Source organism: Lissotriton helveticus, chromosome 6 (assembly GCF_964261635.1).
Source record: "Lissotriton helveticus chromosome 6, aLisHel1.1, whole genome shotgun sequence".
Lineage (NCBI taxonomy): Eukaryota > Metazoa > Chordata > Amphibia > Caudata > Salamandridae > Lissotriton > Lissotriton helveticus.
The window spans coordinates 468,130,964-468,154,018 of NC_136067.1; the positions used below are offsets into that span (position 1 = coordinate 468,130,964).

Below are 23,055 nucleotides of genomic sequence, written 5' to 3' on the forward strand. Positions count from 1 at the left end.
TAAAAACATCTGGCAGAGATGGTGGCACTTCAGCAGTCTTTCTTATATTGACCCACCAGCATCTAAATAGGGCAAAAAGGCAAATTAATTGGCAGATGGAGAATCCGACCGAAAAGTGATGGCAGGACTTGTTCCTCCAAGATAAAATTCAGGCCCTATGTCTAACTTGCAATACTTCTTTTTAGTAAGCTGTCTCTACATATAATTCTCAATTTATTTTGTATGAACAAGTGTACATAGTTAATTCAACTATCATATGAAAATTAGACATTGTATACAAGGTGATAGTGGTACCACAAGAACAGCTCATGTTCTTTCCCTCGTAAACCATTACAGTAGAAATTACCAAAATAATTAAGGCACTCAAAGTCAGGATAAAAAAAAATACTCACAAGCTGGAAATCTAAAATTAAATATTTATTTAGAACTTTGATTTCAAGATAGGTGGCATTGCACAGGCTATATTACAATATTTTATAATATATATATTTATATACTTCTTTCGCCAAAAAGATAGTGTTGTATTTTACAAGCCACTGAAATATTATTACATGTGAATTAAGAAAAGAAACTGAAAATCAGCTATAGATGATACATTTTACATTATTGGGGAATTACATGTTTTATGGTAAAAACATTTATTTTAACAATTTACCTACATTAATCAGAAAAGTACAGCATATTTAATCATTTTACAAATTCTTCATAAAAAATATATCTCTGTACAAAAAGTTATTTTGCACCTATCTATGTCAGCAGCATGTAGTGAGATGAATTGATGGACAAAGGGAATGGAGATTGTAATGATAGAAAAATGAAAGCGTTCTACTTTTTCCTCTTTTTAGCAGTTTTTTCTATTTTGTTTACAAAATATTTTACACAAGAAACAAAATTATTGCAGCCAGCCTGAAGAAAGGCAAGGTGTGTATAGTAAGCATTCTTTCAAACTTTGAAGCACAAATTCAGTTTTTTTTCCATTCTGATACTTTCTCTGTGGCCGACCTCCATGGGCCAAGTCCAGTGAAGTCTTAATAAGGTGCAACTAAAAGTGAACACCCTGGCTGCTACTGCATACTTCAGTGATCATTGGTCGTAAAGGAGACCAAAATAATAATAATTAAAAAAAATGAATCATAAATTAAATGCTAACGTGTTTGTACTTTGAGAAACCTACTAAAAAATGTACTCATCTTGAACAGGCACTGAGTTGATTACATCAATGAAACATACTTCCAATGTTTTACAATACCCCATTAATTATATTAAGACAGTATTGTTGTTTTTGGTTTTAACATTTTAAATGTTTTCACTTCGTGACAGATTGCAGCACTCCCTCATTTAAATTTTCCCAGTACATCACGTCACTTTCAATAATTATTCATCGACATATTAAAACGTATAGTATATTAGTTGCAAACGCCTGTGTATGACCCTTTTCAGCCTTAACTGCTCGTGCGAGCTTTTTTTTGTCCGCCCTTGCTGTTGGTGTTTTATGGGGATTATTGCTAGAAAAGTTCCTCTTCCAGCCATCCAGTGTAGCGACTGCTGTTGCCGAGCAGCCAAAACGAAAAGCATTGGGTGCCCATCACCATTCTTCATAGTCATTGACCACCTGCCAATATACTTTACAGGGGTCGGAAATGTTGCTGATTGTCTTTAATATTTAATTTTGCATGTTAAATAAAAATATGCTATTTTTTCTGCCAGCAGGCCAAACACATTTTTCCAATTGAAGGTTCAATTAGGCAATCGATAAAATATACTTATTTCCAATCTGTAAATAAGTATTTGAGAAACGGAATAAATGTCAAATTTACCTTTCAGGAGGACCAAGTGTGAACGTGGAGATATACTTTTTTTCCAATAGAAGTATTTTAATAGGTTGATAATAGAATTAATTTATGTATAGCACATTCGATGTGTTGCAGGTGCAAGTCAACCAGGAGAATTTTATTAACGATGTATAGTCTCATGAGATTACTGATCTCCTAGTTTTTTAAAGACAAAATGGTTTGAACAGCTACTTCTATACCATTAATTCAATGTGTTTCGCCATAGTTTCATAGGGCACAATCGGTAATCGAACAATTTTGTAGCCTAAGTATTTAACAATGTACAGAAATGTGCTTTGCATGTGTTAAACTGGTTACCAGCCCATCGCATTACTTATCTTCCATGAAGTGCTACCATTGAAGAGCTGGCTCGCTTAGTCTATTCCACATACACAGATATCGTCAGCCCTTCTTACATTTTCCACTGTGTTATATACATTTTAACTTCAAGCTCTACTTTTTAAATTGTATGTATATTTTAAAAATTAATATACCCTTCTTCACATTTCCGATGGTAGTATACTATACAAGGAACATTGCTCTATTTTGTGATGTTCTTTTCAGCTGTCGTGCATCTTTGATATCATTTTAGTGGTATTGTGGCATGAATGAATTTCAGCCAGCAAATCAAATGTTTCCCTTTTTATCTCACAGAGGCATAATTTAGACAGTTTGAATACATTCGTCCTAATGTGATCCTAATCATATCAAAAACCATTCAGAACTAAGAGGCCAAATTTGACTACTCATTTTAAAACAAACGGTTATTCCAGACATGTCTGTATTTATTTTGTTGCATTCTCTTCTTGATTATTTGTTTGAGATCTTTGCTTGATGATTTTGTGTATGTAATAGGTAAAACGTTGCCTTTACTGGACAATGTGTAGAACTGCACTCAACAGAGTTCTTAGCAGTGAGTTGAGGCTATTTTTGTACAAAAATAATATAAATATAGTACTTTCCTGTTTGACACGTTTCTTAGTCTTCTGTAGAGCTACATATCCACAGAAGTATGGACTCTCGTTTTGGTTTCATATAATAGTTTTTGGATGTGACCACACACCTTAGCCGCCCTACTTCCAGAACAGTTTATTTGAAACAGTGAGATGTTTCTTTCCTATTGTGAAGCTTTATAAAGTCGGAAAAACTAAAGAAAGGCTTGACTACAAATAAAAAATACAACAAACAGATCATTGATGTCAATTTCCCTCTGTCTAAACCTAATACCATTTGCATTCTGTTTGCAAACACATTTTGTTTATTATATTCTAAGCAACATATTAACGCAAATAACACTTAATTAGAACACAGAGTAAAGGAAGACTGTTGCTAGCTCACACTCATAACCTTTGTGAGCTATTCAAAATAAATGCCTATCTACCTCTACAAATAGAGCACAGCATTACCATAGCTGCCTACCCATTGCTTTTAGGATGAGGATAATATGGCCCGAAGATCAGAACACGTAGTGAGTACCAGTGGCAAGCAAATTTGCACTGAAGTAGGTCATTTTACACTATTGATTCGCCGTTTTATTTGCATGACTGTCAAGTTTGCGCCTTTCGTTAATCAATATTTGTTCGGAGTAACAAATGCAATTTTTTAACTACTCGCAAACGTCGTCAAAATTGCCCGAGTACAGTCCAGAATTGCCTAGATTTAGTGCAAAATTACTAAGCAACAGTGTGATCTGGACTAGAAAGTGTTCTCTTCTAGGGAAATAATCCTTGAAATTTGAGTGAAAATTAACAGTTTACTCTGATAGCTGTCCATTGATCTTTTGTGATATTGATGCAAACTTCGACATGAATGAAGCATAAACAAGTAAAAACAACACAAACATTTGCAAATAGTTTCTTTAGTATCGCCACTCTGTGCCAAGGTTAAAAGGCCATATCATAGAACCAAAAGTAAATGATGATAAAATGCTTCAACTAAGAATGTCAATTTCTTATGTACAATGTTTAGAGTGTATAAACCCTGTATGTTTTTGTTTGATTTACCAGTATCGTAGTCATGTATATCACACTAGTGCAAACAAGTTGTGCAGTAATATTTTGCAATAAAATTTTAGTGGGAAACTTGAAAATCACCCAAGTTCTTTAATACAGAAAGCGTTATCTTCTGTTGGTCTCCAAATTTGTCACACAATCTCTCTGATGATATAATAAAGCGTCTTGATGGGTGTGCAACTGCAAGAAAGTGTTTATTCTCGTTTAAAAAAAAGAAAGCTTTTACTTCTTCCGAATGTTTATTTTCCTAGGGATAAAAAATATACGGTGGAGCTATCATTTTTCTGAGTACACCAAGGACTTGTCCAAGTGCCTGGAAGATTGCATTGAAAGGCATCCAGCCACGTAAAAGTACGAATGTCTGAGGCATAAAATATGACAGATTGGCATGACTTGGCAGTATCCTTCGGTGTGCCTTGATTTCAAGCAAATGCAGCCAGGCATTTCAGCTCCACGGTATGTCAAGCATAGTTTTTCACTTCTTCTCTAGAAGACTGGTGACACATGAAGCCCAAACGTTTAGCTGCAGGTTCTTGTATGCTGATAAAAGATAAACCCCAGCAGCAAAGAAAAGGGCGAGGAGTTGGTAACTGGCACCAAAAGACTTACTGCGTGTCTGTCAGAGGTACAGTATGGCTATGATTCAGTCATATCAAACACATAGGGCTATACCACTGTACAGACTGTGTTCAATGTTGTGTCAAATCTTACAGCCTTTGCCTCTGTGGGTTTTAAGTTTGTATCGTACATGGGATTTTCAAATGAAGCCTGCCCATTGCTATTTTCATGCCCAGCATAGCCATTGTATTGTACTTTTGGTCTTGTTCTGCGGAAAAAAAATCAGAGATACTGATTATCATAGTCTGCAAACAATCTAGAAAGCAGCAATTCTAAAATCAAATACTATGGACAATATTACAATTTTATTAGAAGAATCTGTGATATAAAGGAACATCAGAAACATAATTGTATTTATCCAGCAGCTGTTTATAGCTTTGCTGCATCAAATTAATTTAGTTTGCTCTACAAGGAACATTAATTTGAATTACATAAAAAGAACATGCATCATACATTAGTAACAAATGGCTAAAGAGCAGCCGCGGCCCGTTGAGGGTGTTTCGGTGGGGCAGAGAGGCGGGGTGTGGGAGGGGCAGGGTGGGGGATGCTAAAAACCGGAGTATGGACAATTGAAGGTGAGTAAACAATTTAATTAATAAAAATAATTTTGTAGCGCCCCCGACATCGTAAAATGTGATGCAGGGTGCGCTACGAAATTCTTTTTGTTTATTTAATTGTTTACTTACCTTCAATTATCCATACTCTGGTTTTTAGCACCCCTCACCCTGCCCCTCCCCCGCCCAGTCTCTCCGCCCCACCGAAACTCCCTCCCCGGGCCGTGGCTGCTAAAGAGTAGAAAGACAAACATCGCAGGTTGATACTCAGGGACCTCCGTATCATTCCTATAGTCATGCATGTGGATGTGCAATGGAAAAGCAGGGAACAGTTTCTCTAGATCGAAAAAAACCAGAGGCTGAAACACAGAAAATGCTTTGGGCAGTAGAGCCCCATAATCCCCGTCAGCAGTGAGAAAAATACATATATTCTACTGGTGTCCCCAGAGGGATAGAAGCATATGCAAAATGTTGGAATTGTCAGTAAACAGATTCTTGGTGCTGCCTGTGCAAGTGGTAAGACTTAACAAACAACCTGTGCAGGGAGGAGTCTGGGCACTCCCAAGTATCACGTGTGAGAGAATAGATGGGCTCTGAACTGATCTCTTTTTTAATGTACATATGTACCAGGCAACAGAGGTGAAAGAACAACAGTGAAAGATTTGGAACCCAGCTACTTTTGGGTCACCCCCAACACGTTTTCCTTCTCCTAGGACTGTGTGCACCTTACTACTACTTACCAGTGCTAATGTGATTGTGCTCACACCCCTAAACATGGTATATACTTGGCTTCTAGTCACATTGGCACATTTAATTTACTTATACGTCCCTAGTGAAGTGACACAATATGTACCCAAGGGTTGAAGATTAAATGCTCATAATGGGCCTGCAGGATGTGTTGTGTCACCCACTTAATAAGCCTTTAAAACATATTTCAGGCCTGCTATTGCAGCCTGTATTCAGTTTTAAACTGCCAATTCTTCCGGGCAAAATAAACCCTTTGCCAGCCATGAAACTCCCTATAAATTCCTATAGCTCACCCCTAGGTGGGCCCTAATCAGCCCATAGGGAGGAGTGCATTGTATTTAAAAGGTTGAACATGTCCTGGTAGTAAAGAATTCCCAAATTACTTTTCACTACGGTGGGGAGTACCTCTCCTATAAGATAACATTGGGGTTACCTTACCAAATTTATTAGGTAATGACAGTTTTTTGGGAACAGCTAGAAATGTCATGTTTGGTTTAAAAAGAATTGTAATCTAAAATCCTCTTTAATGGCAAAGCCGCATTTTAAGTCACAATTCTGAAAATGCCACATTTGGAAAGTTATATAATAGGTGCGAGTGCCGTAAAGGGATTTATTTACATACATGTATTTGTCAGATTTTTTTAAATTCAATATCTCATATTTTGACATTAGTTATTCAATTCTCAGGTTTTCAAAAACAAAAAATCAAAAGAGATTATTTCTTAGAGAGGGAAGATTTCCAAAGCATGTGTGTAGATAAATAATTTTATATTGCAAACAATTTATTTATATATACAATAGGGGTTCACAAAAAAATCAATCTAAAAAAACATTGACAACGGTTTTTCTTAAATTACACATGTCTTAAGGGATCGCATGTAAATGTATTGAAAGTCCAAATTCTATAACCAGTATTTGAACCTGTTCAGGAAGTAAAACTAAGTTACAAATACCACATTTGACAATAATGTTTAATGGAAATTGGACAGTTCGTTGAATCTTCGGTATATGTCATTGCAAGTCAGTGAAACCATCTTCAAGACTGTTGATATTTCAAGAGGATGGAAAACCCCTCTACGAAGTCCCAAAATTCAGCAGTTGTGAGGTGAACTGAGAAGGCTTGCTCCAATAGGAGTTACTAGATATACTATTATGACTAATCATGATATCAATGAAGATTGAAGAGTCCCTTGTGTCAATATCACAGAAACATGGCAGTTTTATGAGGAATTTACAGATAGATGCACATCAAAAGTTAATTACGGTGCAAAATCACTGATTTTGGGGTAGAGCATTAATATCTCCTGATGGGTCGTGACTTTCCCGCGGCATACAACATAAGTTAGATGCACTTTGAAAGTTGTCATTTTCTTGTTCTAACCATTTGTTGCCTACAACCTATATCCTGGACCTATGGATACTACAGAAGGAGGACTGCCCTGCTGCCAGGGGCCTGCCCTACCCTCCTCTCTGAGAAGGAAGGCTAAGCTAACTATAACTGCTGAATTTCTCTGTTTTGGTACTAGTGAAACCTGAGCCTAACAATAACATCTCTGTAACCTTTAGTTTTGTTCAGTGAATTTGTAAGGTAAATCAAATGCTAATACCAAACTATAACATCTCTGTAACCTTTGTTTTTTCACTGTATTTCTATTTTTTTTAAGTAGTAGTTGCTGTGCCGAGTGGTGGAGAAAGGGGGCTGGACCTCTGACCATCTCTCAAGAATCACACTGTGTAGGACATGTAGGAGGTACCAGGAGGGCTTCTTGACACCCAAGGTCCCTCAGGAGTAAAGTGGACTTCATTCCCCAACCAGTAGGGCACCAAGGGCCACATATGCAGAGCAGTGGAAAAAGGGGGTATGTTACCTTCAGTAAGTCCCACAAAGCGGGATTGCTGAGATCTCATAGGAGGCCATTCCCCCTTTCTCGACAGATCTGCAAACACACCTCCTTGCCCAATACTAGTAAGGGGATGAATTCCTCTTGGATATTGAGGGTCCATAGGGGCCAACTACCCCTTCTGTTACCTCCAGTAAGTTCCACACAGTAGGTTGCTGAGATGTTTTCAGGGGCCTCGCACCCTTTCTCTAACACTCTGCAAATGTGCCTCCTGGTTTACTACTAGTGGGGAGGATGAAGTATCCTTTGCTCTTGAGGGTCCTTTGGGGGCAAATAGCCCTAGCCTGTATACAGTGTAACCTGTCACTTGGCCTTTCCCAGCCCAAAAAATGCCATTCCACATTATTTTCTTTCTGTCCCAAGGGCAACAACTGGAGTGGGGGTTATACCCAATGTGCCCATCTTAGAAGAGCAGAAAGCCCACTAGACCACCAAGGACTTTCTATTGTTTTTCAAAGTGGTAGGGTGATCAATACTGGCCCCCATAGTTTATCAGGCCTCCCCCCGAGGGGAAGATTAGAGAATTTACTAAAGTGGACAGGGGCCAGAACCCCTGCTGAATACTAGGCATTTTATTTAAAAGAAACAAGAAATCCAGAGTATGCATGTGCATCCTCATATCAGGCATTCAAAAAAGTCCCCAACAGTCACTCTGCCTTCTTCCACCCTCGGTGCCTCGAGCTTCACCTGTCCCCAAGGCAAGCAAGAGGAAATGTGGATACTTTAGGCATAGTTTTGACATACAGGCAAGCAGGAGGGTAAGTCCCAATTTCCTCTAACTCACCATGGTAAATGGACATATTATTTGGGCTCAGAGCCTGCCCACAAAGGTACATTCAGAGTGATGTGCCTTGCATGGATCCCACAATGCTATCTTTCCCAAAATGCCTGATAAATGTAAAACATGGATTACAATTGCACACTTTCATTATATTTTTATGGGGCTAGGTTATGGAATGCACAGGATCAACAAACTTCCAATTACCCAGTACCCATACTTCTCTCAATAAAGCCTTTACCTCATTTTGCCTATTACCAGAGACCAACTTGTATTAACCTCTTGACGATGTAAAGACCACATTGGGTTCATATGACCACAGTTTTTATCTGTTCCTGCCATGGGTAATATGCCTAGCCGCAAGGTTTGCTTCCTGTTCCTCAAGTTTGGCGAGGAGAGTAGGGATTCGATACCCAGCAGGAAGTTAAGTGTTTATTTTTTAATATATTTATTTTACATTGCGCACCACCCTGCATGTCCTCCCTGCCCACCACCCGCTAGCCATGCCAGCCGCCACTGCTCACAGGCATTGCAGTGGCATATCTGAGACATGTTTGCAGGGCTGCTCATGTAGGTGGCACAATCAGTGCTGCAGGCCCACCAGTAGCATTTGATTTACAGGCCCTGGCACTCCTGCTGTACTTTTGCTAGGGACTTACTCGTAAATCAAATACCAATACAATTTACATAGGGAGCACATGCACTTTAGCACAGGTCAGCAGCGATGAAGTGCCCAAAGTCCTAAAACCAGCAAAACAAAATGCAGTACACAGTCAAAAACAGGTGGTCATAATCAAAAAGATGGGGTAAATCATGCCAAAAGTTTTCAGGTCTAACAATAGGATATCGTTTGTCTTCAGTTTATTGACATAAATAGACAAAACACCTTTGTCTGTTTAGATTTGCCTTTACTTGAGGTTATTATTGTTATATGCAAAACTATGAAGTCACATTAAAGCACGATCACTCAGCTTGTAAGTAATATAATAACCTACATGCAAACAAGGTAAAAAAAACTCCTAGTTCTTTTTGTTCTTTCGCTTACATGAGAGGACCAACCTCAACCGGATCAACTTCTACACTCCCAAGCGCCTCCTCAGATCAACCAACCACGCCCTCGCCGCCGTCCCCCGCATCCGAAGAGCGACAACAGGAGGAAGATCCTTCTCCTACCTGGCCGCCAAGACCTGGAACTCACTTCCGACCAATCTGCGCCTGACCCAAGACCACCTCTCCTTCAGGAAGAAGCTCAAGACCTGGCTGTTCGAGCAGTAGCGGCACCCCCCCCCCTCCCAGCGCCTTGAGACCCTACGGGTGAGTAGTGCGCTCTACAAATGACCTGATTGATTGATTGATTGATTGAGAGGCTTGTATGTCAGAATATTGTGTACTGCAGTAACATTTGAAATAGTATTGTTTACAAAAATGTAATTTCATTGGGTGTGGATTATCTATAATTAACTTTAATATGAAATGAAAATGAAATGAAATGGATTTTATAAAGCGCGAATAGCTGCCCTGAGGCGTCCAAGCGCGGAGACCAAGGTGCTGCCTACGGAGGCCCATGGGCCGGGGGAGAGCTCTATTTATTAAACAGGAAAAGTTCTAATTGTTTACGAAAGGAGGGCAGGTCAGAATTAGATCTCAGATAAAGGGGAAGGGCCTTCCACAATTTGGCCACATTAAAGGAGAACGAGCAATCTCCTGCTCTTGATCTCCTGATCTTGGGAACTATGGCTAAAAAAGCATGAGATGAGCACAATTGTTTGCAGGGATGATATGGGGTGATCAGAGAGTGATTGATCACTGGGCCTGTTTCCCAGAAGGCCTGGTGGGCGATACACAAAGATTTAAAATTGATTCTCTCCCTAACAGGAAGCCAATGCATGCTTTTCAGCCCAGGCTTGGCTGAGAGCCTGCGTGGTAACTGCAGAAGTGTACGTGCTGCGCAATTTTGAATTATCTGTAGTTTACGCAAGGTAAATTCTGGGGCTCCTAAATACAGAGCATTGCCAAAATCAAGGCGAGATTGAATCAGGCCTTGAATCACAATCTGCCTAGCCTCAAAAGGTAGCAGGGGGAGAATCTTCCTAAGGAGTCTAAGGAGACAAAAACAGGTGGCAGATAGCTTGGTTGCCTGGCTGTCGAACGTTAAGGACCTGTCTAGCCAGATTCCAAGACTCTTTATGATGTCCTTAGGGGCTGGTGGCAAGCCTAGACAGGGGGGCAAAATAGAACGGATTGAGACTGGAGCGGATCGACTCAACAGCATAAGCTCTGTTTTGTCTCCGTTGAGCTTGAGACATGACAAGGTCATCCAGTTTTTCACTTTCTCTAGACAACCTGCAAAATCCACCTCTGCTGGTGAGCCGCCTCCCTGCGCCAGGGAGGCCACCAGCTGAGTATCGTTCGCATAGGTAATGATCTCAATACCATATGGACGGACGAGCTCAGCTAGTGGTCTCATATAGACGTTAAACAACATTGGGCTCAGGGATGAGCCCTGAGGGACTCCACAGCCCAGGGGTTTGCTAGAGGAGATGGTTTCTTCTTCATAAACTTGAAAGGTTGTGTCACTCAAGAAAGATTTAAACCACGCTAGCGCTCTGCCTGTGATTCCTACATTAAGGAGACGCTGCAGTAAAATTTTGTGATTCACCGTATCGATTGCAGCGCTTAGATCGAGGAGGATGACTGCCACCGATCCCCCTCAATCCAAGATCTCTCTAGTTTCCTCCATCACTGCAAGCAGGGCGGTTTCTGTCCCATGCTTAGGGCGAAAGCCCGTCTGAGTAGGGCCAAGCAGATGGTTGCTCTCGAGAAAAGGTGTTAGAAGGCCGTTTATATATTTCTCGAGGATTTTGCTGATCCAGGGGAGCAGTGAAATGGGGCGGTAGTTGTTAAAGTTGTTATTATCCAAGTTGTTTTTTTTTTAAGAGTGCCCGCACCATGGCCTGTTTCCACATAGGTGGGACAGTGCTTGTGGAGATGGAGTCATTAAGTACGTCCAGCATAGTGGGAATGATGGTGTGAGTGACGGAGGCCAGTATGCGGGGAGGAGCAGGGTCACAGGGGCAACCTGATATCACTTGCATCATTAGAGGGGCAAGTGTTTCTGAGTTTAACAAGGGGAACTCATCTAGTGTGGGTGGAGAGTGACAAGTAGTTTCCTGAGAAGGTGAAGATGGCGATTCCGCATAGATGTTCAAATCCATGTCCGGGAAAGATGAGTAGATTAGGTACATTTTTTGAAAGAAAAACTCCGCCAGATCATCACAACGAGATTGCAGATTGCAGTTGGTTAAAGAAGGTTGAGGAAGCTTGGTGAGGCTTTTCACAATTTGATATATCTCTTTGGAATTGGAGCTGGCTGCGGAGATTTTTCTAGTATAATATGTGGATTGGGCAGTCTATATCTCCTGTTTATAGGCTCTAATTGCCTCTCTATAAATAATTTTGTCCGATGCGGCGTACCCTAGTCGCCATTTTCTTTCCAGTCTTTTACACTGGCATTTCTTATCCCTGAGCTCTGCCGAGTACTAGGGAACAGTATTAAGGGTGTTTTTTTTAATAGGAAGTGTGGAGTTGAGAGAGTTCAATATCCAGTTGTTAAAATTGTCATTGGCTGCCGAAGGTTCCTGACTGGTTGGCAGTTTTGAAATTTCTAGATCTGGAGCCCATTGATCTAGCGACAGTTTGGACCAATTTCGTGCTTCCCTTAGTCCGGGTGTCAAGGCAGGGAGTGTATGAGTCTCCCAAATAAGGGGAATCAGCGAATGATCCATCCAGGGGAGAAAGATAGGGGAGTCCACCTTTAGGTTGGGGCAGTTACTAAAGACTGGATCTAACAGATGGCCTTTAGTATGCGTGGAAGATGGAACCAGCTGGTCCATCTGAAGTGCGGAGAGAACAGCTGTCAACGCTAAGGCAATGTGGTCAGATGTACTATCAAAATGGATGTTAAAATCACCCAGCAGTGTGAAGTTAGAGGGGATGCAAGCTAGATTAGCAACAGCGGGGGGGGGTAGGGACAAATAAAACTGTTTTACAGGCCCCGGGGGGCGATAGATAAGCGCCCCAGAAAAGCTGATATTCGGGGAGAACTTTAAAGAGAAAGACATGCTTTCGCAGTCTAAGATGGGTCGGGGGTACAGCGGCAGGTATAGTGGTCTCTAAAAATAACTGCCAAACCGCCTCCCTTCCCATGGGGGCGATCTTTCCTTACAATTTGATAACCCTGTGGGAGATCCTGTACTAAATCAGGCTCCGAGAACGGGGTTAACCAGGTTTCGGTGAGAAAAATTGCATCCGGTTTAAATTCATCCAACAATAATGCAATTTCTGTGCGGTGTTTAGGTAGGGACCTGCAATTAAGAAGATACATTTTAAGTGACTGCTGCTTTGCAACAAGGGGCGCGGTATTGAGCTTAGCGTAGCATTGCGAACAGTGCATAGGCAGATCTAAGGGGTGATAGAGATGGTGGCATATCGCTTTGACCTGTCTTTTTAAGGTATGCTGTGAGTTTGAGCTATAGTGTCTGATATTCCCAGGAAGAGATACAGGGGTTGTGGCCCCTGGCCCCGGCCGGTCGCGGCCGGGCGCAGACGGGCGCAGACGGGCTTGCCTTAGGCGCACCTTCGGCGCGCCATTGGCGCGCCCGCTGCGCCGTCGGGGAAAGGTGAACATTTATACAAACGGAGGAGGGTGGGAGGCAGCCAACAGCTGGACCGCTACCCCTGCCGACCACCCAAGATGGCGTCCACCCCTCTGTCGCGCCAGCACCTGATCGGCTGTGCAGGGAGCAGGGTTTCAAGAAGCCGCGTGGGCGAGGTAGGAACAGTGACTAAAGTGAATTTTTTTAAAAATTAAGCCCACAATGACAAACACAGTTTTAAAAAGTAAATCTGCCGTATATTTGCGCAATTTTAAAAAGATATCATACGGGCATCAAAGCCCCCGGCTTCCGCCTCAGGGGTAGTTAGCACACTAAATCTGTGCGCCCGCGCTCCTGCGCGGTTTAAATATTCTGGGAGGGCGGGAGGCAGCCAACAGCTAGACCGCTACCCCTGCCGTCCACCCAAGATGGCGTCCACCCCTCTCTCGCGCCAGCACCTGATCGGCTGTGCAGGGAGAAGGGTTTCAAGAAGTGGCGAGGGCGAGGTAGGAACAGTGACTAAAGTGCAATGTTTTAAAAATGAAGCCCACAATGACAAACACAGTTTTAAAAAGTAAATCAGCCGTATATTTGCGCAATTTTAAAAAGATAACCTACGAGCATCAAAGCCCCCGGCTTCCGCCTCAGGGGTAGTTAGCACACTAAATCTCATGTCATCTGACAATGTTATTCTTATATCATAATGTGTGTAAAATCGCTCAAGTAAAGAACAAATAAAATATCATGAAGGGCACTATATTACATTCAGAAAAAATAACATAACCAACCCAAAGAGAAAATAGAAGAATTGCAAAGTGAAATTGAATATAGTGTAGCTAATGCATACAATATAGAGTAAGTACAAAATAATCATAACAGGATAAACATACCTGTGTTTGTAAAGGTAAAACCCAAACCCTGATAATATAAGGGCAAAGAAGGGTACGAGGATTGCAGCTGCGACTGAACTGCTGTTTGTTCCATAGTACGTATTTGATGTGTCTGTGTCTGTACTGGAAAAACCTGAAAATGAAATAAGCCTTTTATTAATACACTTCTAAATAATGGTCATTTTAATGCCTGCTGAAACCAATTCCATTAACTCAATTAATGTTCCAACCCATGGGAGAATTGAAGAAGGTTATACAGTAGCATGTAAATAGCAACAAATACGTCATTTTATCACAGTGAATGCTCAGGAGTATTCTGTCCCTATGCACACAATTTCATCATTTGGTATTCTATGTATATTTGTTAGAAATGGGGGTCTCTAGTTGGCAATGGCTTGCACCTTTGTCCAAATAGGGACCCTTGCTTCTAGTCAGGGAAAGGGGAATACACTCCTAAAATAACCCCTGATCACCCCCTTGGTAGCTTGGCACTAGCAGACAGGGTTATCACAGAGGCAGTGTTTATAGCATTTGTGAGCACATACAGTAATACAGTGAAAACACTACAAATGGACACCACACCCGTTTAGAAAAATAAGTAATCTTTACTAGACTTAACACACGACCAAATGATAAAATCCACAATACACTATCAAGAATATGACTTTAAAATGTTAGAAATAGCTTAGTTCAATGTAGATGGTAAATGCGACATTTTACTCTTGAAGTACCTTGGATGCGTCACGCAAAACAAACAAAAGGATCACAGGGAAGGTGATGTGTCAGTTCCTTGCTTCGGGGGAGGTAGCGCACCTGTTCCTTACTGCGGCGCAGAGGAGGCGATGCATCTGTTCCTTACCGGAGAGGAGGCATATCGTCTGTTTCTTACTGCGTTCCGGTTACGATGCGTCAAGATGGTGCCTCTATGCGATGCGACGATCCGGTGATTCAACACGCTTCTTCGGCAATGCTACACTCTTCTTCGCTGATGCACTGTCAAACAGCTGCTGAAGCTGCACACTTCTTCAGCGATGTGATGGCAACAGCTGTGACAGCAACAGCTGCGGCAGCAACATGCTTCTCCCTCGTTGCGTCGCACTCCTAGCAACATGTCTCTAGTGGTCCAAAAAGCAGCAGCAGGCACCTCTCTGCAGGCAGAATTCCCAACAAGGAAACTCAGGGGTGCTGGTGGTGAAGTCTTTGTGTCCCTGAGACTTCAGAACAAGAGGCAAGCTCAGCTTCAAGTCCTTGGAGATCTTCCTCAAGAGGGTAAAGTACATACAACGTTCCTTTTCTCCTTTCCTTGGCAATAAGTAACCACTGAAGACCAACCCCAAACAGCGCACAACACAGGGGCAGTCTCCTCCTTCAGCTTTCTTGGTTTCTCTCCTTGGCAAAGGTTCCTCTTGATTCCCAGAAGTGATCTAAAGTTCTGGGCCCCAATAATTATACTACTAAATCCTTTGTTCTTTGAAGGAAGAGAGTGTCTGTACCTAGTCAAAACCAGTTCTGCCCTCCCTGGTGCAGCTTCCTGGCAGGAGGTTAAGACAGCAGTGTTGAAAGCAGACCTGGCCCAGGTAGCTGAAAAGAAATCTCCTTCCCCTACTCTCTATTCTATGTAGGCTCAGGCAAGTGAAAGAAAATCTCCTCCCCCTATTCTCTATTCAACCAGGTCCTATTCAGCCCAGCCCTGACTCATCAGACTGCTGGAGCCAAAGCCCTCTCCAGCCCCCTTCGACTCACGAACCAGACATGGAATACACAAACCTAGCAGAGGCATACTGGATGGTTAGGCAAGAACATACCTACTTTCTAAAAGTGGTATTTTTACACACAGAATGTAAAACTCACCCTCACTAAAAGATGCATTTTAACATTCTAAGTTCAGGCATACTAAACTCGTTTTTCTACCTTGTTCCCTGGGTCAGTTAGGATTATAAGATGTTATAATAAAACTGCCCATTCTGGCCTATAGGTACAGGTAGCCTTGCAATAGTGAAAAACAAGATTGCCTGTAATTCACTATCAGGACATGCCACACACATCAGGACATGTTCTACCTTTCACATACAATGCACCCCGCCCACAGGAGTACCTTTGGCCTACCTTAGGGGTGACTAACATGTGAAAAGGGAAGGTTTAGGGACTGGCAAGTGGATGCACTTGCCTAGTCGACATGGCAGTACCAGACTGCGCACAGGCTATGTAATGGCAGTCCTGAGCGACATTTTACAAGCTGCTTCTGTGGGTGGCACAATCAGTGCTGCAAGCCCACCTGCAGCATTTGATTTACAGGCCCTGGGCATACATGGTGCACTGTACTAAGGTCTGACAAGTAAATCAAATAAGCAAATCATGGAGTCATTAATCTATCACAACAATTTACAAAGAAGAGCATGTGCATTTTAGCACTGATCAGCAGTGGTAAAGTGCCCAGAGTCATAACACCACCAACAACAGGTCAGACAAAAATACAGGAGGAAGGCAAAATGTTCAGGGATGATCCTGCTAAAATGGCCAAGTCCAACAATATGTTTTCATTATTTTGTAATACTGAAAACAAAGGTAGATTCATTTTCATATCACAAACATTTAGGTCCTGATTACAATGCCGGTCTGAAACTAAGCCGCCCGACTCCTTTTCGGATTCAGTTCCAACTGACTCGCGGTCGGCAGTTCCTCACAAATTATTATGATAATTCCAAACAACATCCAAAGGACTCCTATTGACTTCAATGGTAACCTGTGTTTCGACCGACAACACAGATTCCTATGGGGACCATGGGTGTCTGCGGAAAACCTAGCACCCTGTTGCGGGTACTAATAGAGCCTGCCACATTGTCCATGGTTTTAAGGGGGTTTCTTGGCTACTCCCTCCACCCCAAACTGGAGGCCTCAGGATGAAGGAGGGCCTGCTAGAGGCCCCCATAGTCAGTTTCCGACAGCCTTTGTATGTCGAGTGAGACTGAGTGAGAAAGGCTGTTGGCATCCTACATCGTAATCAATTGGTAGGAAATGCTGTCTGTAGAGCTGTATTAATCGGTTCCAACCAACTTGGATTCTCCAAGTGTCATTCGGAACCAATTCGAAATGACCAAACAGTTCCCCTTCTAACCCCGAGCATCGAAATTGGTCGGTCGCAATTACGATGGATTCCAACATGATCTAGGGAAGGCTTTCCAACCGACATCGTAATAGGGCCCTTAATTGCATACGACAAAGTCATGTCCACTTGAATGGCACACACATCTGATGCAAACACATAAAATATGCCTTAAAAGGCATCATTAACAGCATTATGTTCAACCTGGCTACTCACCGGAGTAAAATGAAAACAACTTGACTGTATATTTAGTCAACTAGGCAATGCATAAAACGTGAGGACAGTCTAAAAATATTTCTTTGCCAGATCAAAGCTTTTCTTGATGTTCATTTGCCTACCACTATTACAAAATCTGCTTTGAAAATGGGTTTTCCTAAATTTGTGTATATATCCATGACGCCATGAAAAACAAATGTTTGTGTCTTTGAAAATATCTCTTGCTTTAAGTGCCTAATTTATTTTGTGGATAACTCAATCATAAAATATCAAGGTAGAGTTAATGCACCTTTTCCATTGATCACATCTTCAGTAGTCAGTAAAAACAATACAATACAGTGAGAAGCATAGAGCTTTACAACATACACCTTCAAAGATGTTAATGCATAAACCCGAATTGGGGTTGAAGACATAGGGGACTGACTAACAAAGGTATAAATTATATAAAAACATTAACAGACTATAAAAGAATGTGGGGCACACTTACTAAAATATTACTGATATAGGTGTCTTGAAATAAGTGTTACACTAAATTACTCTATAGACCTATATATAAGTACCAAATAGCAGGACCAGTGGGATTTAAAGTCATGATGAGCGATATATTTCACTCCGCTGGCGGAATTGTCCGAATTTTTACCACTCTGTGTTACGCTTATAATACAGAGTGCTGACCAAATTCCACCAACTGCAGCATGGTTGTGTTTTTTCTCACTTGCAGCTGTAAAATGGTAAATTGGTGAGTGCAAGCGAGATTTGGCCTCATGTATCATGAATTTTGGTCACTTGGTGGGCACCTGCTGATATTTCTCCAACAATTAGAAAGCTGCCACTGTAGTAAAAATATGTTTGCTCCTTCTCTGCTAAAGGGTATCCCTGCTTTATGTAGTGGCTTAACAAAACTTGAGGGGACCCCCCGCAAAGTACATTTAAGGGGCTCTCATTGACCCAATACCTACTACTTTGCCCCACTGCCAAAATATTGAGCATAACAAACTAAAACAAATTAGCATATTGAACTAACACTTACTGGTCCTGGGCCCAGTCAGTGTACTGTGCTGTGGGCCCTCTGGAGCTTTTGGGCCCCCCACCATTGCGGGGGCAATATTACACCACTGGCTTTATGTGGTTCGCAGGCACCAGTGAAATTATCCACAGTTTGTTCAAACGATCTGGGCCTACTAAAGAGATTCTGTGAGATATCTGTATTTCTAATGATCCCTTTGTAAATGTATTAATATACCCTTGCCAAATGTGGTTATACTGAAATTGTGCCTTTGGTGTTGATCCTTGTAAATCCATGCTGTACACCCCCAAAACATGCAATTAAAGACTTTGATCACACAGATGCTAAAACAGTTGTAGAGAATGGTTGCTTTGTTATGGATATTACGTTACCTCTCACAATAAATATTTACATGGAAGTCAAACATATCAATATAATTGTATCTAAATTCACATAACATAGTAAAATGTTTCATACTGTTGTACATTAAATGAATATTTAAGCACAATTCATCTTAAACAACAAATACAGTGTTCTCAGAAAGGATTTACAAAATGTGAGTATAAGTAGAATAGTTTTAGAATATAGTGGTATGTTAATTCTAAATAGTTTTGAACTGATATGAAGTAAAACTTAAACTTGCCCATCAATAAAAAATATGCAGGTGCCTGCTCCCTTTTATTTGTCAATAAGAAAATGTAGAAATACCCCTTTATATATAAGGAGACAAGATTATTCAAAACAATAACTAACATGATTATAGCTTTTTTCTGCTCTTCTAATGCTCTTTTAATAACCATAAATAGGAGGTAGCCAGTTATAGCTAGGACCTAGTTTCCATAGGAGAATAATTTTTTGACTTGCTTATATCTTTTGCGCCATTTGTGGAATCTTCATGAAATATGCCAAAGAAAGTGTGCCAGTGGGTATTATTGTGCATGGAAAGTATTGGAATAATCCATTAAGCAGGGCCAAAAAAAGGGTAAGGTAAAAAAAACTAAAAAAAAGTGCATTTCCCATAGGGGATTTTGAACACATGACGAAAGTCCGAGCTGCTGGACAGATTTACACCAACTTTAGCATGAAAGTAGCCCTTGGTCCAGAAAGAGCCTAATTTGTTTTTTAGCGTAACTCTGTTCAGTAGTTTTGGAGATAATTCAGGAAATTCAAATTGCTATATCTATGGTTGTGATGCTTGGCAAAAATTGACAATCTTGTCCAAGGAGCTGATTGCCTGCAAACCTTCAGCCAGGAAGTGTTGGCAGCCATCTTGCGACATGGCCGTAGGAATCCTTCCAGGGCTAAAAAGCATATTGTTTTGTAAAAATTGCCACAAAATCATGAAGATTCACTAACTCACAGCAAACATTTGCTAAAAAAAAGCAAAGTCTCCCGCACTTCTTTAAAAATCAGCATCCAGGTGGGCCAGGACCTGGTGGGATGCTTAAAAATAGAGATGCCGTCCGGACCCCTCTCCATTGCCCATTAAGGACCCCAGGGACCATTACCTCACTGGGGCCACACATTTACATAACATATGGAGGTGGCTGTGCAGCCCCCTCCTGGGCCATTTATAGCCCCGGAGACCACCACCTTGCCAGTAATTTCTTTTGGGAGAGGGTGGGGGGCCGCATGTCCTTCTTTCCTGAGCCATTTTCTGTGCTGTGTCCAGGGCACCACCACCTCTCTGGGCCAGGCCTGTAAAAATGAAAGGGCCCCCTTCTGGAGCCACTAATGGTCCTGAGGACCACAGCCTCCACCCGGGGCCGGCGCCTGCTATCTCCCGAGGTGCCCATCCTCTGGAGATAGGAGTCTGCTTTCCCATGCTGGGAACTTTGACAGCTCCAGCCAAGTGAGAACAAATAGTAAGTCTGCTCCCAGCAGGCCAGAACAGGAAAACTGCTCCCACCAGCTCAGAGTAGCCGTTTCATATGTTTTCCTGCCCGCCATGAAAGGATTGCTCCCACATGCAGAGAGCAGCATTTTCTGCTGTGCCCTAGGGCTGGGAGCAATACTGGCTGCTGTTGGAGGCAAATGATCCTTACTTCCTGAGCTTGGCAAAGGAAAATCAAGTGTGTTTTCTCTGCAGTTCTCCATTATAAAACATTCTGAAATCCTTGGTGAAGGTGAATGCATTTTTGATCTATCAGAGTGCAATCTGTAGTGGCTGTGATGGGTGAGTTCTTTCTTGGCCTCTTCTGGTGAGAGCAGCGTCCATGGTTCTCCCTTCAAATGTGCAACGTCACCTGGAGGCTCCATCCATGTGGCCCACCACATCCCCCTTATTATTATGCATGGGTCTTCCTGCCTTTTTACAGAATTACAGAGACCTTATCAAAAGGCCCCCAGTGGGATTCCTGCTGACTTTGGTGATGCCCTCCTAATATCACAGAATATGAGTACATCTCCTCCAAACAAAGAAACACTTGCTTCATATAGCTAAGGGGAAGACCCTTGTTTGTTAGAGGTTCACCTTTCTGTGGTTTTGTTGTCTTTGCTATCGGAGGATTCATGTTATCACAGATTTCTGAATGAAGACGCATGAGGAACAGTAACATTGCCAAAATGGAAACAAAGTTGCTGGAGACATTTCCTCATGGTCCATTTCACAGCTGTAGTGTGAAATACACACTAGACATTTACTCAACTAGGTAGCACTTACTAATTCACACGTTGAAACTATTCCAGTCGAGTAGACGTTTTGTGTAAACTATGGACTCTTTTTGGATAAACAAGTTGGTGTGATTCCTTTCTGGCACTGATGTTTATTTCACAGAAATTAAGCCTCAATGGGAAGCACTTACAAATATACACTCAGCAGGTGACCCAGTTGAAGCTCCACTTGTGTGAAGGACACATGATCCTAGATTCCTGGGCTTGGCAAAGGCAAAGCAAGTGTGTTTTCTGGGCAGTTCCACATTGAAAAACAATCTGAAATCCTTGGTAAATGTGAATGCATGGCTGGTCTATCATAGTGCAATCTATAGTGACTGTGACGAGAGGGCTCTTTCTTGGCCTCTCCTGGTGAGAGCAGAGTTCATGGTTCTCCCTTTAAATGACTTTCAGTATGCAAAAGTGCAAAATCACCTGGCGGTATCGCACATTTGGCCCCACCTCATCCACCTTAGTACTATGTGTCTCACAGACAAATGCAGCCAGTCACACACCCACACAGCACTCACACACAGTCAGCAACCCATACAGCCACTCACACATCCAGAAAACTAATCACATAACCACTCACACAACCATACAGCCACTCATACTTCCACTTAAAAATCCCTAAAGCCACTCACACATTCACTCACAGACCCATTCAGGCAATCACACACCCACTGACAAAAGTTACAGGTTTATTAGGAAATAAAATGAAACTACAAAGGTTACAGAGACATTATAGCTATAAAGTAGAATTTAAGAAAACAATGGCTACAGGGGTGTTATAGTAAGACTTGGATTTCACACATACACAACCAGTGAAATTAAGCAGTTATTGATACCTGAGCTATCTGCAACTTACACCATCGCAATGCACATATTACATCACTCATAACATGGTCAGTGACATCACAGATGATATCTCAAATAACATTACAGATTCCATCATCCACAGAACCACTCATATATCCACTCACATACCCATACAACCAGTTACACACCAGCTTACTCATCCATTGAGCCACTCACATGCCCACTTACCGACTCATTCAGTCACTCGCACAGCTACTCAGTTATCCATACACCTACTCAAACAGCCTCTTACTCACCCATACAGCCGCTCACACACACACACACACTCAAATAACCCTATAGCTATTCACATACCCACTCACTCACTGATACAGCCACTCACAGAGCCAGTCACTCACCCATACACTCACTCACACATACCCTTACTTACCCATATACCCACTCACACACCCATTTACCGACCCACTCACATAGCCACTCACTTACTCATGCACCTACTTACACAGCCACTGACTCACCCATACATCTATTCACACACCCACTCACTTACCCATACAGCTAACCACACACTTACTCACTCATTCATATAGTTACTCATACACCAACTCACTCATCAATACTGCCACTCACCAGCCAGTCACTCACCCATACACCCAGTCAAACACCCTTTTTATTCACCAATACACCCACTCACACACCCAATCACTCACCCATACAACCTCTCAACACAAACACTTACTCACCCATACAACTCAGAAATCCACTCACCGGAAGGTTTGCACCTTCAATAAATAATTTTTTTTTACAACAGTCAGAACTCTACTTACACACACAACCACTCACATACCCATTCACACTACCAGACAACCATTTGCAAACCCGCTTGCACTTTACAAAAAGATGGACAAGGCTAAAAACTCTTCAAAAGTTTATTCCAGATTCCTCTACTAAGATATGCCCCAGCAGTCAATCCTTCTGTAAGCTCTGGCGGATACTTTCCTGGACTAACTGAAAGCAGTCTATGATTTATCCTTCTCTTCCGTCCCTTGATCAAGCAATATTTGTGTCCCCAAAATCAAAAGTGGAGACAGATTCAATTTCTTCGACTTTACCCCGCCCACTTTAGACCAGGTGACCAACTTAGTAAATTCCACTTCCTCTGGTACAACTCATGATCCCTGCCCACCATCTGTGGCTGACCTAGTGGTCGGGACTATTGCCCCTCAGCTTACAGCTGTCTTCCAGCTCATGATCTCGACTGGTACTTTTTCT

At 41.9% G+C, this 23,055-nt stretch overlaps 1 protein-coding gene across 1 annotated transcript in view; it reads right to left on the reverse strand.

The window, feature by feature from the left end:
* Window positions 1-404: 404 nt before the first annotated feature.
* CSMD1 (CUB and Sushi multiple domains 1) overlaps window positions 405-23,055 on the reverse strand; it is a 4,503,734-nt gene continuing 4,481,083 nt past the window's right edge. The window contains exons 69-70 of the mRNA XM_078647516.1: window positions 13,988-14,120; window positions 405-4,670 (exon numbers count right to left, since the gene is read on the reverse strand). Coding sequence (XP_078503642.1) covers window positions 4,511-4,670; window positions 13,988-14,120 — 293 coding nt within the window. The 3' untranslated portion in view covers window positions 405-4,510. The remainder of the gene's footprint in view (window positions 4,671-13,987; window positions 14,121-23,055) is intronic.